This window comes from Neurospora hispaniola (assembly GCF_033458365.1).
Source record: "Neurospora hispaniola strain FGSC 10403 chromosome Unknown B0T23scaffold_6, whole genome shotgun sequence".
Taxonomy (NCBI): domain Eukaryota; kingdom Fungi; phylum Ascomycota; class Sordariomycetes; order Sordariales; family Sordariaceae; genus Neurospora; species Neurospora hispaniola.
Window position 1 is genome coordinate 228,477 of NW_026944411.1, and position 17,956 is coordinate 246,432.

Below are 17,956 nucleotides of genomic sequence, written 5' to 3' on the forward strand. Positions count from 1 at the left end.
AGTCGCCGAGCTGGTAATTGCGTTACGGAAAAGACGTGACTGGATCATTGTTCAGCCAAACGTCCATCAGGTCGCCGCCGCCGTCTTGCTACACATCACGTCAATCTATGTAAGGTGCAGTCATCGAGTAAGTCAACTCCTGCAGAACGATAACTGAGATGCCGCAAGTGTGAAACCATCAAAAACGAGCTATTCAACCGAACCTCCAAGCGCTGGGCGCTGGTGCTGACGTTGCTTCTGCTTATAATCGCTGCCGATGCTTTTCACGATCGACAAAGCATACCTGAAGGACCCTAAAGTTACAAATACACCGAGTGCCATAACACGCTCTTTCTCGGCAGTGCTCTCCGGCTATTCATCCTATTCAAGCCCCATGTCTCTCAGGTAATGAATGGTAAATAGATAATTTCATCACCTTTCAAACTCGTTGAGGACATTCGCGATACCACTCGTGAAGAAAATGATCAGCGCCTCTTCTGCTGCTCCTGCTCCCTGAGTAACTTCTCTCGCATAGCCGCTCTGGCATTGCGGCTACCGCCCAGCTTGGGACCCCTGAGGATCTCGGCGTCCTGGTTCCTGGCCGAAGGCCTGGCGGTGGCGTTGACAGCCGGTCTCCTGCGCCGGTGTCGCTGCGACATGGCGTCCATAAAGTCGCGTCGGAACTCTTCGGCAATGCGGTCGTCGGCGGCCATCTCGTCGTCCTCTAGGCCCGCGGCGTACTCGGGCTGGTCGGAGGGCACGTCGTAAACGTCCACTAAAGCACACACCATGGTTAGCGTTTTTGAAGAAAACAAAAAAAAAAAAAAAAAAAAAAAAAAAAAAAAAAAATAAAAAAAAAAATAAAAAAAAAAAAAAAGCGTTTGTCAAATAGAACAGGAAGGATATAAAGTGAAACTTACATCTGTTCTCTCGTAAGAACTCCTCCACTTGCTGATCTCGCTTCAGGGCGTCGCTATCCCTGCGATTCCTCGACCGCCACGGCTTCCCGTCAGGGCCAAGGCGCACCTTCTTGCGACGCCCATCCGCGTCCTCTTCCTCCTCCAGGATCTGGCCTTCGAGTCGGCGTCTCGCGCGCTCCGTCTCCGCAATGTTGCGAGCGCGCGCTTCCTCGCCCAGATCAATCTCCATAAGCTTGCCATGGAGAGCTCGCTGAGACTCGACCTTTCCGCCGCCCACGCTCAGCGTCGGATCGGCCTGGAGGAGATTCGTCATACCACTCGTTGTTGTTGTCGCCATCGCATTACTGCTGCCGTTCTGTCCTCCTCCTTCTTGCTGTGCCCGGTATTCCGCGGCGAGCCGCTTTCGTCTAGCCAGCTCGGATTCTATGTATTCCTCCCTTGCTTGATCAGCCGCTGCCTTTAGAAACAAACCTAGTCCCCCCAACCCACCCAAGCCTCATAATGGTCGTACTCACATGTGCCTGTTGACCAGCTCGCCGACCATACCAGTCTGTGGCGCAAAGCGCTTGGCTACTCCGCCAAGAATAGCAGCTTCCTGCACTTGGCCTCCTCCGCTTCCGCCTCCGACGCCGTCGTGCAGGACTATTGCTTGCTCAGCATTCTGCACTGTCGGGCTGAACTCGTCACCAGCTCGGAAGGCGACGCCGCCTAGTCTGTGTTTCTTCGCGTTTCGCAGCCGTAGCACCTCCGCGACAGAGAGACCGCCTTCTTCTTTGTCATTTCCACCATCGCGTTTTCCTGCTGCTGCTGTTGTTGTTGTTGTTGTTGTTGTCGCTGTCGCTACTGTCGCAGAAGCTGCTGGCTCGGTTGTTGAAGCTGCAGCCTGGCCTGTTGGCGTCGCATCGTTGCCAATATTGATAGTCGTTGCTGATTCTGTCTGTGCTGTTGGCTCTATGCTCGTTTCCTCGGCTCGCTGACGAAAGGCTCTCTTCTTCTTGCCGGCACGAAAGAAAACTGGAGGTGCAACGGCGGCGGCAGGTTCTGGTGTTGGCACGGTGGTCAATTCGGACGTAGGCGCTGAGGCTTCCATGGTGTTATTGCTAATGTTTCGTGGTTCCGCTGTCATTTGCAAGAGAGAGGCGCGAAGGCCGATCTAAAGGTTTGCACGACGTCGTGATGTTGGATGGAGATAGAACTTCCTGGTCAATTCCATTGAAAGTGGCGAAGGTGCTGTATGTAGTATAGTGTACACAGTACACAGTGAACGCCAAGGCGGAGCTAGACATATATAACCCTAACCCCCCACAAAAGCGCGCATCCACATGCAACTTTCTTTTCAACAACTGCGATACACTACTCCTGAGTTAAATGATACGTCGAACCGTTGACCTCGACTCTTCACAAACCATATCAAACTATCATTGCAGTCTCTAGACTGAGAACTCTCAACCTCATCGGTCAAGATATAAGATACGTAGCAGATATAGTGTACTATGCATAGACGAATAGTCAAGAAACGTGGCCACTAACGGGCACCACCACGAGATCGGCATGCATGAACGGGTCCCGTGCAGACAATGATGACGCAAATCCTGTTATTTCGGGCCCGGACCCGCCCTCCGGCGTTATGTGGACCTCTTCCGCTCCGGAGGCTTTGGAAGCTTACATGGCCGTCGCCGGACTGGCTACATATGGCTATCTGGGGCTAGTACCTCTGAAACAGTTGCCGCTTAATCGACTCAGACCAGGACTATTGTTATGCATAAGAGTTTACTATTAGCATCTGAAGTACAATTTGACGCAAAGAGCAGTAGGTAACGGCCTGTGAATTAGAGTGCAGTATATGCGTGTGTATCTCCCGTGCTTTCGATTCCACACGTTACACCTATACATAGTATAGTGTGACATTGGTTCGGTAACCAAGATAACAAGGATTGGAAAAGAAGAAGAAAAAAACAAAAAAAGAATAGAACATTCCCCACGCCTCAAGATCAACTGTATGGCGCACGAGCAAAGAGGTATCAAACATCAAACCAAACTGAACCACCGAACCGCCAACCCATCCCCCAACATGATGTACAACAAAGGAAAAGAATACAACAAAAAAAAAAAAAAAAAAGAGAGAAGGGAATAATAGCATAACATAGCATCTTCCCTTCCCATGGCCATTTCGCCGTTTTCCATGCATACATCCATCGTCGCCTTCAGAAGCCCTTGTGGGTAACGGTTGGTGAAAGAGTAACAAGAAGTTTGATGAACAATCCCTCGTATTCCAGGCTCAAGGGACGCTGTTCGAAGGTATATGAGGCTGATCCGAGACCCGACCCAGGCAATAGGTGGGGACGTCCATCGTTGTTCGACACCTCTTTTCTGGTTCAGGTCGACCTCGTGATACACCCCCAGAATCGTACATGTCCAGTGGAAGGCTGCCCTATACCAAGTAGCTTTGACAGTCGTAAAATCGCAAGCTGAAATCGAACGACGTGCTTCAATAGGCACATCAAATCCACGCACTAGCCGGGGTCGCAGCCGGAGTACTAGGCTCAACAGGCTCGACGCCGTAGAAAGTAACAAAGAATCCCCGAATCTCCTTTAGGTAATCCTCGGCGATGAACTTGCACAGTCCCGTGGCCGCCATCTCCTGTTCCTCCGCAGCAAACTCGTTCAGCTTCTCCTTCACACCGTACTCCTCAGCGATCTCCGTTACCTGGGCCAATTCCTGCCCGAAGGGGTGGTGAGAATGCGAGAACTCTGTCCTGTGACTGCGAGCTGGTGACTCGGTTTCGTGTCTTTGCCTCGGCGGAGAAGCAGGGGAAGCTGTAGCAGAGGGAATCGAGTGGCTGACCGAGGGAGGGACCGAGACTTGCGGCCTCTTCTTTGGGTAGGACGAAGGAGACGAGGGGGTGCTGACTGATGATACAGAGGTGCTCCTTGACCGCGGTTGAGAGAAGTTGAAGCTGGCCTTTGTCGAAATAGTGCGTTGCGATTGTGCTGAGCTACGTCCGGCGACTGACTGTTCACGTACTCGAGAATCGTAGGACTTCTTGGTGTGGGAAGGCGCGCGCGTGGGAACGAGAGGAGCCTCAGCCAGCGGTGACGGCTGGTGAGTGGTAACGGGAGATGTCGTCAACTTGTCGGCAGTGAAGTAGCAGGAAAGGTGGTTCGGCTCTAGAGACAGGCCCCGATCGGGGGCCTCGTCGATATCGGGGCTGGTGGGGGGAGATGAAGTGCGAGTATGCGCGCTGTCGGACAAGTCATCGTCGGATTTCAGGAATGACGATTTGGTTGAAGTGGCAGACTGGGGGTGAAGATCCGGCGCATTGTATGCCAACACGTTGGTGGTGTGTACGAGCTTGACAGGGGCCGAAATCTTGTGGCGCAAGGAAGTCATCGACACTTTCTGGAGGTTGCTCCGTGGCTGGATCGGGTGGTCGGGCTCCGACGACTGCGAAAACTGCCTGATCCGCCGGGTCGTGAATGCCCGTGAGATGGACGAAGACATGTCGAATACTGGTTGAAATTACAGACTTGAAAACGTAAGAGGTGGTGCTGAGATGCGGGTGAATATCGAGTCCTTTACAGAATCTCTGCAGTAGCAAGTTCCCGAGGGGAGGGCGAGATCTTGGGTGATGTATCTCGGACGTTGGGGAGGTCTTCGTGGAAAACGGACGGTAAGGTCAAACCAAAAAAAGATTAGGTTGTTAACAGTGAAGGAAGAACTCCAGGGTAGCTTATCCGACAGGTGGTGGGCGAAAGGTGTGACGTTTGCCTCTCTGGGGTGTCGGTCTCTGTTCACGCTCAGATGACTGCCTGGAACCGCGTGAAGGGTACCGGTGATCGAAAAGTGAAGCCGGATACAACGATGCCTGATCGAGAGTGCAGAAATAGGTGAATATGAGACGGAAGGTTCCAAATCTGGTGTCCGCGACCTCTGATTTGATGTCAAGCAATCACAAGGAAGATCGGGATTTGCGAAAGAAATGCAAAATGCTGCTAGGTAGAGTGTATTGTTCTGTACAGCCTGGGATGCGTCGTGGATCCAGCCCTTTATCGTCTTTGTGGAGATATTCCGTGTCGTTTGGAAACTCGAGTTCTTTATGCGTCCAACTCGTCCGTCTTGTCAGTGGCACGTAGTGCGGTCCGATGTACTGTTGTAAGCAAGGAGTGTCTTCCTAAACAGGCTGCTGTTGGAAAAGAAGGACTGGAGTGATGGTGCATAGCCAAATGAGGGAAATGAATGTGGTGGGATGAAATCCGCTTCTCGAGTCCAGACAGGGGCACCTGATCTAAGATGAGGCTCTCACTCTCGAAGGATATCCCGTCAACGAAGGAGCGTGATGGGGACACAAGTTCAAAGGAAGGAAGTTGCGTGGAGAGAAGGGGAAGGGGAAGGGGAAGGGGAGGAAAGCAAGGAGCGGACAGACGTCTTTCCAAAAGGATTGCAACCAGAACTGGCGAGACGGGGAGAAAGGCCAGGAAAAGAACAAACTGCGGGGGCCAGACGCCGTCTAGTGTAACGTCAAGTTACCTGGACCTGGCCCCCAGAGATGATGAGTTAGTACATAGTTTGTGGAAGTATCGCCTACTCGGGTATGAGCCGTTCACGAGCACGGTTGACCATGTCACTTCTACATGAGATACACATGGCGTTCCTGCATGATGATACCTCCACACTACACCACTGGCGGATGCGTTACCACGACGGGCGTCGCAGTGATCGGCTATTTTGGACGATTCGTTCGTCTCTCTTTTTTTTTTTTTTTTTCGAAGATGCAGTCTCGATATGTATGTACCGGCAAAAAGGCACATCCAGCGACATGGAAAGTGTCCATCCAGGAACCATGCCCGTGCCTGCTTCGGTGGGTCAACAAACTTTATTTACGGTTTCTTGTTGGCCGACTGGTCATTGCTCCCTGTAACCCACCAATGGGAAAACGGAAGGTCGCTTCAGCTACTAGTAGTGTACCTGTGCTACCTCCAAAGTGCCGCCGACGAACAACCCCCTCCCCCCCTTTTTTTTCTTTTTCTTCTTTCCAACTTATACTTTGATTGGTGGACGAAAGATGCGAATGTCGACAAGACGAAGCAGGACACAGGGCGATAACAACTGCTCGAGCAAATCAAAAACAATCAAACTGATTCACAGGTGATGGAGGCTCACGTTGACGGACTATCTGAATTTAGGTTGACAGCTCCGTTGCAGCAACCGCGTGCTCGTCGGAGGGTTGTCTGAGGCCTCTGTCGCTTTTCGCGGTTACATACTCCATCCCGGCCGGGCCTGCTAGACCCTTCACCATCAAGGTATCTGTCCGTCATCCTCCATCTCCATCAGACCGAGCTAGCCCCCGCCCAGAAAGGGACCATACCCTAGATCGAAATTTTAATCTGACCCTAGCGTCGTTATGCATTTGTTGGGAGAGGTTGTCATGATTGCGTATTGATGTCTGGAATCACCTCAGGACTGATGGATTTCGTGTTCATGCATTGCACTGCCGCATGTTTCAAACACTCGTGCCGTATCCAGAAGATGCGATTCAATTCATCACCACTCATCCGCCGGCCGTTCTCCCCAGAACAGAAAACGGAAAACTCCTCACCACACCCCGCGGACATTGCGGATGATCCACCAAGGACCCCAGGTCCATGCAACGCCCCATGCGCCTCTGTCCAGTCAGCAATGCCGTTGACGAGTTCAGTGGAAACATTTGAGCCACGCCAATGTTCCTTGCATCTGAAACGACGCTAAGATTGCTGGACATGGGTCTTGGATTGGTTTGGTGTTGAACTCTTGTTTCTGAACGGCCCGTTTCGCCAGTTTCGGGGTTTGTCTTTCGAGCTGCAAATCCTGAATATATGAGTTTACTTTTCCATGAGTAGTGCTTGGGATACAGAGGGCATTTGATGACGATGACCTCGAACGTGGGTTTAGAAAGCACCCTAAACGCACAAGTATTCGATATCTACCTCTACCTAGGTAGGTACTTGACAAAGATTGAACTAAGGAAGTCCATGGCAGCGTGGTCGAGCGGTGCCCCTGTGCCGGTGCACAGCCCAGAGCTCTGACAAGCACGGGCATGCCGTGCAGCCAATCCAACGGGCATGACGGCCGGGGATGAGGAGACGGAAGTTACCCAAGGTACCTTTAGGTAGAGGAGAGGTAAGTACGGTAGCGGAACAGCCTGCCAGTTTAAAAGTCCCCGCTGCCCGGGCTGAAGGTGTCCCCCGGTATGTAACAAGTGCTCGGCGGAGCACTCCTCTGAAGCCGCTTAGTGGCGTCTTTGCCCTACGCAAGCGGATCTACTCTAAAAGTGCCCAGAGGTAGAGATTAGGTAGTGCAAGCCTTTTCTCCCTTCGGTTCCGTCCCCGCCTTTTACGTGACGTGCTCTCAGGCCTCTAGGTATTTCTGTAATCATCTTTTTCTCGTGCGGCCTTTGTTTTGCTTCGGTAATGTGTTGCTCGATAATGATCCTTTTCTTTGATTATTTTTCAAAGAAAATCGGACGAGAGACATGGGTAGGTAGCTGTGTATATAGCATCATCCACGGCGCAATGCAAGATGCCTCCCGGTTTTGTGTCACATACCGCACACTCAGCTCAGCTTGCGCCCAGCTGAAGTGAGTTCTGACTGGTGCTACCTCCTACAGTCTCGAAAAAGTGAGAGCACAAAGGTGCCAAACAGCTCTTCATGTCGAGCCATAACAGGTGTTTGAAGAGCTGCTACCGGAAACAGCAAAACATCTTGACATCATACGTGCTTGCGAAGCCGCGAGGAGCTGGAAGGAATGGAGTATTTTGCTTGGACGGCGAGGAGGACCAACACGGAACAAGTGCCGTTACCGACTCGGTAATCCTGGCTGGTCGAGCCAATTAAATCCAACGGTGAGACCAATTGCTGCGGGTTGCTGGAAGTTGGTCAAGTAGCATCAGCTATCTCGGGTTACCCGTTTACAAATTGTGTGACAAATGCCGACTGACTCGGGTTGGCACGATTGAGGGCGAAATAGAAATCCAATGTTGGCGGCCTGCTTGCTGGTTATGGTTTGTTGGGACACGAACTCCCAACGGGTCTCCATGATCGAAGGAAATCTCGAGCACATGACGGGCGTTATTCTGCGAAAATCGTATCCCCCGAGAAGGGCGGAACAATGCCCGGCGCATGAGATCGAGGAACTCAGCTTCCAGCAGGTTGTTAAGAATAACATGCTGTTTGCAGCCAACATCGAGTTGCTCAATAGCTCCCTCCTGTACCTCACTAGGCCATTGAAGGAATTTGAAGTCACACATGGCCGGAATGTGAGTTGCTCCGCGCACAATCGTGATCATAGGAAAATTGAGCTTCAAACCTTCTTGTATATAGTAACCAGTACGCCGCCAAGATCCAATAACCGCTAAAAAAAAAGAAAGTCAACAGACAGTGAGAAAGCAGCTGATAATTTGAGGCAGGTATCCTTTTCATATCCCTTTGAATCATTTTTTCCCCGACCTAAGCTACACACATCCCGCGCTTACTCGTCATCTTCATCCATTGAGTCCTGGTCAGATCCGGACTCGTCCTCGTCATCATCATCATCATCATCCTCGCCGTCCTCACTGCTGCTGTCCTCAACGTCATTGACCGCGACAAGCTTATCCTCAACATCCTCATCAGTGGCCTTGGTAGGCACCTTTTGAGCGAAGAACTTGCGGACGCCAGCGTTGGTGGAGGTATCCCAAACGGAAACGGTTCCCTTGCTACCCGCAACCGCAAGTCTAAAGGCAACCTCGGGATCAGGACCGAATGTTGTCGAGAAGACCTTGCCGACGTCAAAGTCGCGGGACACCACAAGTGAGGGACCCTCGGCAGTGATGTTCCACAATTTGACGGTCTTGTCAGTAGATCCCGTGGCCATGTATCCGGGAATGACGGGGTTGAGATCGAAAGAAGACACCGACTCGTCGTGCGCCTGGAGCTTCCAGACGGACTTACTGACCGCAGGATCCTTGGTAGTGTTTCGGGCATCAAAGTAATGGATGATGCCGTTCTCGGTCGAGACGTAGAAGAAGTTGGGGTCGTGAGGATCCCATCTAACGTTCTCGACATCGCTTTCCACGCCCACACGCATGGGCTGCTCATTGGGCGCGCGCATATCGGCGATGGCAACGGTGCGATCGTAAGAACCGGACAACAGCACTGTCGACTCAACTGCGTGCCAGGCTAGCGAGCACACCTTGTCGGTATGGTAGCTATACGACTTGGCGCACTTGGTGGTGTGAAGATCCCACAGCTTGACCGTCTTGTCGGCAGAGGCGGACGCTAGCAAGTTGCGGTGCTTCCTGTTGGCGGCGAGGGCCAAGACAGCATCGACGTGGTACTCGTCGTTGGCCTTCTTGGACTTCTTCTTCTTCTTCTTCTTTTTCTCGTCCTCGGGATTGCCGCCCTGTCCCAGAATAGCGTTGGGGTACATGCAATCCACCGTGTCGAGGTCCCAAATCTCAATATCAGGGTCGAACGTGCCGATGGCGACAAAGTTGCCAATAGAGTCCTTGTCGACGCCCGGCTTGCTGACGGGGATATCGAGCCATTCGAGGCATAGTGGTATCGCGGGAAGCATAATGTCGTGGTGGACGTAAAGGTTGTCGGCGGCATCTTCGTAAACATAGACCTCGAGATGTGCAAGTTCGTCTTCGATCTTGGCGGCCAGCAAAAGGTTGTCGGTGGCCAAAATTTGGAGATCTTCGCGGTCCTCATCGTCCTCTTCCTCCTCCTTCAGCGTGATATACGGATCCTCCTGGTTAGACTCGTAGTAGGCGAGCGACTTCACGTTGCCGAACATGCCCATTTGTTGCGCCTCACCCACGTTGTCATCATCGTCGTCGTAGTGCTCCAGGTCGTACTCCTTGAGGTCGTCATCAATCTCAATCCTACAAGGTATCAGTTAGCAATGGTGGTTCCAATGTCGAAACTGTCAGCCGAAACATACTCATCGCGCGTATCAACCTTCATGGCCGTATCGTCGTCCTCCTTGTCGGAAACATTGCCATTGGCCTCCTTCTCCTTGGCCTCATCCAAGTCGTCCTGGGCATCATCGAGCTGGAGCTTGGCCAAAGCAGCAATGCGCTCGAACTCCTTCTCGTCGAAGGTGTACTTGGTCGGGAAAGGCGCCGCAAAGCCTCGCGGCACCCAGGCGGTGGTCGTGATCATGGACATTGTCGCAACGTAATGGCGATGTATCGGTCACGGTTTGCGGGAGAAAACCGGCAATATTCTGCCGGATGAAAAAGAAGGGAAGGTTAGAAAAGAAAAAGAAAAAGACAAAAAGGTGCTGCTGGCCACAGGTCGAACTCTCCAGGTGCTGTGTGTTGCGACGGAACGGCAGTACAGGACGAAACAGCGTAAGTTACGGGCAAATTTTGGTTTCGCGACCTGACCGATTTTGCCAGTGGAAAATGGACTTTTTAGTGGGGACGCATGGCGGGGCTTATCTTATCGTAGAGACAGCGTCCACCCCCGTTGCATCATTGGACGGGTCCTCAATGGCCAGTCGCTACCTAGGCATGTAGTGTACCTAGGTACCTCCTCTGAGCTCCTTTAGCCCAGTGTACGGTTCACAGTCGCAGCGGTCCACGCCAAGCATGGAAGGTGCTGCAGTGCTGTCTGGTCGCTGTCTCGACCCTCGTCACTCCTGGGGAAGTTAAATTTCCATTGTCAACAAACCATCGCCAACCAAGTCTTTTACGCGACTCTGGGTTGGCTAACTTCTTAAGTTCCCACGTACATACCTATCCTTCAGCCAAAATGGGTCGCGACGATAATGAAGACCGGTCCTTCAAACGAAGAAAGATCGATTTCAACCCACTTCGCTCCGATGACCGCTTCTCAGATCTCCCGTCGCGCACGCCACACAAGGGCCCCAGAGGTGCCAATGGCAACAATGGGTCCTTCAACTCCCGAGCTTCAACTCCACGAGTCGGATCCAGGTATAGTGGCGGAGAGACACCTCGGCAGAAAGAGTTTGACGGCCCCGAACCCGGCGTAAACGACGACGACGCAACCAATGCCCTCGATCGGGACTGGTACGGCGGTGACGATGACCTTGGCGGCCACACGTTTGGCGATGACAGCCACAATCCCTTCGGCGATGAGGGCGCTTGGGCAGCCCAGGAGAGGGAGGCGGCCCTGGCGGAGAAGAAGATTGGGCAGATGGCGCGCGGTATGAGCGTCCGGCAGATTCAGAAACAAAAGGATGCCGACGCCTGGGAGACAAACCGGATGCTCACCTCAGGCGTGGCGCAAAGGAGAGACTTGGGACAGGACTTTGAGGATGACCAGGAAGGCACCAGAGTGCATCTCCTAGTGCACGACTTACGACCTCCTTTTCTGGATGGACGAACCATCTTCACAAAGCAGTTGGATCCAGTCCCTGCTGTGCGAGATTCTCAAAGCGATATGGCTATCTTCGCTCGAAAAGGAAGTAAGGTGGTCAGGGAAAGGAGGACACAAAGGGAGCGTCAAAGACAGGCGCAGGAGGCTACCAAGGTGGCAGGAACTGCACTAGGCAACCTGATGGGAGTCAAGGAGGAAGATACCGACAGCGCCTTGCCTATCGCTGTGGAGGAGGAGGCCGGCAAAAGCAAAAAGATGAACAAGTTCAGTGAACACATGAAGGAGAACGAGGGTGCCAGCAATTTCAGCCAAAGCAAGTCCCTGAAGGAACAACGCGAATTCCTTCCTGCCTTTGCTGTACGGGAGGACCTGCTGCGTGTGATCCGTGACAATCAGGTTGTCATTGTGATTGGAGAAACAGGCTCTGGTAAAACGACACAGCTTACCCAGTTTCTCTACGAGGACGGCTACGGCAAGACGGGCATGATCGGCTGCACTCAGCCCAGGAGAGTCGCGGCCATGAGTGTAGCGAAGCGTGTTGCTGAGGAGATGGAGGTGAAACTGGGCAGCACGGTAGGCTACGCCATCCGCTTCGAGGATTGCACGAGCAAGGATACGGTCATCAAGTACATGACGGATGGTGTTCTTTTACGAGAATCGCTGAATGAACCAGACCTGGACCGCTACTCATGCGTTATCATGGACGAAGCTCATGAAAGAGCCCTCAACACTGATGTCTTGATGGGCTTGTTCAAGAAAATCCTGCAGAGACGCCGCGACTTGAAGCTGATTGTCACGTCTGCGACGATGAATGCAAAGCGGTTTTCAGACTTCTATGGTGGTGCACCCGAGTTTACTATTCCCGGAAGAACCTTCCCTGTCGACATCATGTTCCATCGGTCACCTGTCGAAGATTACGTGGACCAGGCTGTGCAGCAAGTTCTGGCGATTCACGTAGGAAAACCAGCAGGCGATATCCTCGTTTTCATGACCGGCCAGGAAGATATCGAGGTGACCTGCGAACTCATCCGCGAGCGGCTCGATGCCCTCAACGACCCACCGAAACTCAGTATCCTTCCCATCTACAGTCAGATGCCCGCAGACTTACAGGCCAAGATTTTCGACAGGGCCGCTCCGGGTGTCCGAAAGGTCATCGTGGCCACGAATATCGCAGAAACCAGTTTGACGGTGGATGGTATTATGTACGTGGTTGATGCAGGCTATTCAAAGCTCAAGGTATACAATCCACGAATGGGTATGGATACCCTTCAAATTACGCCTATCTCGCAAGCAAACGCCATGCAGCGCGCTGGTCGTGCGGGTCGCACTGGGCCTGGCCAAGCCTATCATCTCTTCACCGAGAAAGCCTTCAAAGAGGAGATGTACATGCAAACCATTCCGGAGATTCAGAGAACGAATCTTAGCAATACCGTTCTACTCCTCAAGTCGCTCGGTGTTAAAGACCTCCTTGATTTCGACTTTATGGACCCGCCACCTCAGGATACCATCAGTACATCTCTCTTCGATTTGTGGGCGTTGGGAGCACTGGACAACCTAGGTGAGCTCACCGACTTGGGACGGAAGATGAACGCGTTCCCGATGGACCCACCCCTTGCAAAACTGCTCATCACCTCGGAGGAGTATGGGTGCAGCGAGGAAATGGTCACCATCGTTTCGATGCTTTCTGTTCCCAACGTATTCTACCGGCCCAAAGAACGACAAGAGGAGTCAGATGCGGCTCGCGAGAAGTTCTTTGTGCCAGAATCAGACCACTTGACCTATCTGCACGTTTACACACAATGGAAGGCCAACGGGTATAACGACGGTTGGTGCGTGCGACACTTTTTGCACTCCAAATCTCTCCGTCGTGCCAAGGAAGTCCGCGAGCAGCTCCTGGACATCATGAAGATGCAGAACATGAAGATGATGAGTTGTGGCACCGACTGGGATGTTATTCGCAAGTGCATTTGCTCCGGCTACTATCACCAGGCAGCAAAGGTCAAGGGCATTGGGGAGTATATCAACTTGAGGACCAGTGTCACCGTCCAATTGCATCCGACAAGTGCGCTTTATGGACTGGGCTTCTTGCCAGACTACGTGGTGTACCACGAGCTGATCCTCACAAGTAAAGAGTACATGTCGACGGTGACATCGGTGGACCCCCACTGGTTGGCGGATCTCGGTGGTGTGTTTTATTCGGTCAAGGAGAAAGGATATTCGGCGCGGGAGAAGAGGATCACAGAGACGGAGTTCAACAGGAAAATGGAGATTGAGGCGCGGATGGCAGCGGACAAGAAGCGGCAAGAGGATCAGCTGCAAGAAGAAGAGCTTCAGCTTGAGAAGAAGGCGGCCCCGTCCAAGGACAAGAGGGTGGTTAAAGCGGGTGCCGTGGTGAAGCCAGTCAGGAAACGTGCTGGAAGGGGATTCTAGACGAACATTTGGATATTGAAGCCCTGGAGCTCAAGCTCGAGTCATTCCCGGGAGCAGCACGTAACGAATAGGTAAAATAAACAGGCGTGCCTTATAAAAAGGGCCCAACCCGCATGAGTAAACAAATGGGAACCCCATAGCAACGATAGCCGGGCTGTTAGCAAAGTGGGGAATGGGAATGTTCGGGTATCTGACCCCTGGTCTCGGCCAGGATCGGCAGTGATGACAGATGATAATGCAATTCAATGACTGAACTTTATATGACTCTGATTACTTTCCCTTCTTTGTATCGCAACTTTTTTCCTTCCTGGAGATTGTGTTACGTTACGGTGTTTTTTCTGCGTTCATTAGTAGCTTGGTTGTGTACAAACCCCCCAGATCCAAATTCTGACGTCGCCAGATAAACGACGACAGCAGTAAAGGGAATAACAGCACTGCCAACAAGAACATCAGTCCTAAGCAAGGCAACCAAACCACCGCAATTCATTAAAGATGCAGAGCTTGAAGTCGGCGTCGGTTACTAACGCCGTCCGAAGCGCTACCCGCATTTCCCAGCGTGCAGTATCGCGCAAGACTCGCACTCTCAGCACCCTCAACAGCTCCGCCATCACCACCCTTCGTCCCCAAACCGGTCGCAACGTCTCCCGCAACCCAGCCATTGGGCTTAGCGCAACCCTCTTCACGTCCAGGACGCAGCACGCCCGTCATGGCTCCTCATCCGCCTCGTCGTCGGAGGCCCTTCAGAAGACTCCCCTCTACGACCTCCACCTTGCCCACGGCGCCCAGATGGTTCCCTTCGGCGGCTTCCACATGCCGGTGCAGTACAAGGGTCTTTCAGTAAGTGCTTCGCACGCCTTCACGCGCGAACACTCCTCCATCTTCGACGTCAGCCACATGGTGCAGCGCATCTTCTCCGGTTCAGGAGCCCGCGAGTTCCTCGAGCGCGTCACGCCCTCCGACTTGGCCTCGCTGGGCGTCCACCGCAGCACCCTGTCGGTGCTGCTCAAGGCCGACGGGTCCGGCGGCATTGTGGACGACACCATCCTCACCAAGCTGGCCGAGGACAAATTCTACGTCGTCACCAACGCTGGCTGCCGCGAGAAGGATAATGAGTACTTTGACCAGGAGCTCGCCAAGGCCAAAGCATCCGGGTTGGAAGTGAACCAGGAGCAGCTGGATGGCTGGGGACTGGTGGCCTTGCAAGGACCCGAGGCTGAGGCGGTGCTGGCTGATGCGCTCGACGGCAACACCGATCTGAAGCAGCTCTACTTTGGCCAGTCGGTGTACGGCAAGGTGAAGCTTGATGGTGGTAAAACCAGCGCGCCCTTGTTGATCAGCCGCGGCGGCTACACGGGCGAGGACGGGTTCGAGATTTCCATCCCGCCATCCGAGACCGTCGAGGTCACAGAGAAGCTTCTCCACGTGGGCGGTGCCGAGAAGGTCCAGCTCGCCGGTCTCGGCGCGCGCGACTCCCTCCGCCTGGAAGCGGGCATGTGCCTGTACGGGCACGACCTGGACGAGACGGTGTCCCCTGTCGAGGCCGCTTTGAGCTGGATCATTCCCCCGAACCGCCGCAAGGCGGATGCCGGGTACTACGGCGCCGAGACCATCAACTCGCAGCTGACTCCCAAGAGCAAAGGAGGAAACGGCGTCGTCCGCCGTCGCGTCGGCTTTATTGTGACTGGTGCCCCCGCCAGAGAAGGCGCGGAGATCGTGGCCAAGGGGGACCCGACTACGAAGCTTGGTAGGATCACGAGTGGGTGTCCGAGCCCCAGTCTAGGGAAGAACATTGCGATGGGGTATATCAAGGATGGCCAGCACAAGAGCGGGACGGAGGTGGAGGTGCTGGTGAGAGGAAAGGCCAGGCCGGCGGTGGTAACCAAGATGCCGTTTGTGCCTAGCAAGTACTACAAGTCTGCTTAGAGCACTTGAAGGAGGATAGTAGAAGGCTTTACCCACGGGAGGGCAAGGGGGGTGAAAGCTACAAATTGACTGACTACATACGAGAGTGGGACAAAGGAGAGTCATTTTATTCAACAACTATGAATTTCTGCGACAAGGTAACAAGGGGTATCATAGGATCACGAATGGCGTCAAACCGGGCACGGCGATGTTATATATTGTTTTCAACAACTGGGCACAACAGAACAGCTGATGGGCGTATGGTAGCTACTGCTGTTTTGCCAACGATCAGTCTTGGCGTAGATAAATGGAATATTGGTCTCGTGAACCCAATGCCACTCTCATGTGATAACTTCTCACAGATATGTTAGCGGACGTCCTGTCTGTTTGATTACTATAATTATGTTCAATGCGCCAACTCGAGCTACTAGCCGACTGTCGAGATGAGGTATCTAATCTATACTAAACAAAAACAACTCCGTGAGGCCAATGTTGAATGCTCGCCCATATTCCCATGCAGAGCCTCCCGTGGTGAAGAAGTACATCAAGGAAAGAAATTTGATATAGAACCGAAAGAATACATGCATCATGTATAGGTCATGTAATCAACCCGACTCCTGACACGCCATGCCCATCGACGCTATTTTCCTCTGTGTGTGTGTGTGTGTGTGTGTGTGTGTGTGTGTGCGCGAACAGACGTAGTGAGATCTTTTTTTTTTTTTTTTTTTTTTTTTTTTTTTTTGGTTTATGTTCTTCCAACCCGATGCGCTCACTGTTCCTGAGCCCACCTCTTCTCCCTCAGCGGGATCTCCTTTCCAGCGCGCTGGCGATCACCCGAGATCTCATCTCGCCAAGCCCAGTACTCGCCCAGTCTTGTCTCGGCATAGGAGGCATAGTCAAAGTCGATTTGGGAGATGGTCGCCTGAATCAGCGCCCAGATGCCCCAGTAAAATCCAGGCAGGCCCCGGAAGACGTCCACCTCGTTTAGTAGGCGATCGACCTCAGCTGCCTCGTCATAATCGGCCGTGGTTCCGTTCTTCTCGCCTTGGTAAGCATAGTAGGCGCGGATGTACGCGGTGATGAACTCGCGACGCTGGACGCGCGTGGGAAGGACGCTGAAATCGCAGTCGAAGCCACCCCATTCGGCAAAGTGGTTGGCAATATCAAAGGCGGCTGGTGAGGGGGTCGCGTATTCGTAATCGATGAAGGTCACGTCGATGGTCGTGTCTTTGGCGGTGACGCCGTTGCGGTCGTCGGCGGGTGTCTGCTGGGGCTTGGGAAGGACGATGACGTTGCCGCTGAGGAGATCGCAGTGTGCAAACACGAGCTGTTGTGTGAGGTGATCAACAAAATTATCCGGCATGTCGGAAACACGGGAAAGAGATAGATAGAAGGCAGTACTCACCCCATTGGTACCCAAGCCTGGCCGCTGGCTCAGCTCGGCAACAGTCCTGGTAAGCTCCTTCTGCAACTGGGCCTGACGCTCTCTTTGCGCTTCCGTATCTGTTGGCAGGGCAAAAATCCACTTCTGCATGACAGTCCAGACGTTCGGCGGGGGCTTTCCAGGCGCGACACTGTCAATGATTTGCTGAAACTCGGCATCGCCAAGGGCTTCGGACGGTACAATGAAGTCGGTGTTCTTGGAGTTTCTGCGGCTGTGTCCGGTGCGAGCAGCAATGCAAGGTACCACGGCGTGCCACTGGGCAAGCCTTTTGGCCACGGCCTTGTAGATGACGGGCTTGCGCAGATCCTCGGGGTGGGTCATGGAGCCCTGAACGAAGCGGTACATCATGCCGTTCTCGAAGCGGGCGAGCAGTTCGGGAGCGAGGCCGTATCGCATGAGCAGCTCGTGGTTCTGGGTTTCGCGGTGGCGGTCGATGATCAAGTCGGTGCCGTTGCCGTAGGCGCGGAGCAAGATGGCCTCCTTGTCCACCTCATCCTTGGAAAGGCCGGCCTTTTTGTTGACTGCTTTGAGGAGTGTGTTGGTGATACCATCGGTGAAGCGCACGAACTCGACCTTGGAATCGGCGCTCTCCCAGGCGGGGCGGATGGCGAGAACGAGACGGCGGGCGGTGGCTTCGGAGTCCTCGCTCGAGTAAGCGAAAGGGATGTAGCGAATGTGAGGCTCAACGGGCCCGTTGCCGTTCAAGTGGCCGTTGGACTGGCCGTTGGCTGTTTGGGTGCCGTTCTCTGTTCCGACAGCCATGGTGGGCGGTAGGAATCGCAAGGCCGATTCGGTCTTTGCTAGGGACTGTATACGTGTGCCCTGTGGGGGAGGGGAGATGACGGCAGAGCTTCGTGATGGAATTCGCGTTTTTGCTCAATGGGCAAGTCTGCTCATGAGTTATTGTTTTTTTTTTTC

General features: G+C 53.3%; 8 protein-coding genes across 8 annotated transcripts; 3 read left to right on the forward strand and 5 right to left on the reverse strand.

The window, feature by feature from the left end:
- Positions 1-464: 464 nt before the first annotated feature.
- B0T23DRAFT_320779 (hepatocellular carcinoma-associated antigen 59-domain-containing protein) lies at positions 465-1,989 on the reverse strand (the record flags this gene model as incomplete). The annotated part of the gene is made up of 3 exons (XM_062835191.1): positions 465-754; positions 900-1,336; positions 1,415-1,989. 3 exons carry the CDS (start codon positions 1,987-1,989, stop codon positions 465-467), a joined length of 1,302 nt encoding a protein of 433 aa, XP_062690421.1.
- Positions 1,990-2,644: 655 nt separating this feature from the next.
- On the reverse strand, positions 2,645-3,243 carry B0T23DRAFT_182983 (uncharacterized protein). Its single transcript, XM_062833096.1, has one exon. It carries the CDS (start codon positions 3,085-3,087, stop codon positions 2,785-2,787), a length of 303 nt encoding a protein of 100 aa, XP_062690422.1. The 5' UTR covers positions 3,088-3,243; the 3' UTR covers positions 2,645-2,784.
- A 156-nt stretch (positions 3,244-3,399) lies between these two features.
- On the reverse strand, positions 3,400-4,401 carry B0T23DRAFT_320479 (uncharacterized protein; the record flags this gene model as incomplete). Its single annotated transcript, XM_062835172.1, has 2 exons — positions 3,400-3,861; positions 3,925-4,401. 2 exons carry the CDS (start codon positions 4,399-4,401, stop codon positions 3,400-3,402), a joined length of 939 nt encoding a protein of 312 aa, XP_062690423.1.
- A 3,195-nt stretch (positions 4,402-7,596) lies between these two features.
- B0T23DRAFT_182991 (uncharacterized protein) lies at positions 7,597-8,347 on the forward strand. The gene has a single exon (XM_062833097.1). The coding sequence runs from the start codon at positions 7,911-7,913 to the stop codon at positions 8,289-8,291; it is 381 nt and encodes a 126-aa protein (XP_062690424.1). The 5' UTR covers positions 7,597-7,910; the 3' UTR covers positions 8,292-8,347.
- B0T23DRAFT_383725 (WD40-repeat-containing domain protein) lies at positions 8,172-10,275 on the reverse strand. Its single transcript, XM_062837425.1, has 2 exons — positions 9,860-10,275; positions 8,172-9,800 (listed from the first exon to the last, which is right to left on the reverse strand). Exons 1-2 carry the CDS (start codon positions 10,084-10,086, stop codon positions 8,405-8,407), a joined length of 1,623 nt encoding a protein of 540 aa, XP_062690425.1. The 5' UTR covers positions 10,087-10,275; the 3' UTR covers positions 8,172-8,404.
- A 321-nt stretch (positions 10,276-10,596) lies between these two features.
- Positions 10,597-13,692, forward strand: B0T23DRAFT_413861 (pre-mRNA splicing factor ATP-dependent RNA helicase prp16; the record flags this gene model as incomplete). Its single annotated transcript, XM_062839541.1, has 11 exons — positions 10,597-11,667; positions 11,704-11,835; positions 11,875-11,902; positions 11,936-11,997; positions 12,031-12,957; positions 12,988-13,140; positions 13,171-13,212; positions 13,252-13,324; positions 13,355-13,362; positions 13,396-13,461; positions 13,492-13,692. Exons 1-11 carry the CDS (start codon positions 10,675-10,677, stop codon positions 13,690-13,692), a joined length of 2,685 nt encoding a protein of 894 aa, XP_062690426.1. The 5' UTR covers positions 10,597-10,674.
- Positions 13,693-13,944: 252 nt separating this feature from the next.
- Positions 13,945-15,922, forward strand: B0T23DRAFT_383728 (glycine cleavage system T protein). Its single transcript, XM_062837426.1, has one exon. The coding sequence runs from the start codon at positions 14,185-14,187 to the stop codon at positions 15,613-15,615; it is 1,431 nt and encodes a 476-aa protein (XP_062690427.1). The 5' UTR covers positions 13,945-14,184; the 3' UTR covers positions 15,616-15,922.
- A 441-nt stretch (positions 15,923-16,363) lies between these two features.
- On the reverse strand, positions 16,364-17,800 carry B0T23DRAFT_321262 (kinase-like domain-containing protein; the record flags this gene model as incomplete). Its single annotated transcript, XM_062835220.1, has 2 exons — positions 16,364-16,921; positions 17,000-17,800. 2 exons carry the CDS (start codon positions 17,798-17,800, stop codon positions 16,364-16,366), a joined length of 1,359 nt encoding a protein of 452 aa, XP_062690428.1.
- Between the last annotated feature and the right edge of the window lie 156 nt (positions 17,801-17,956).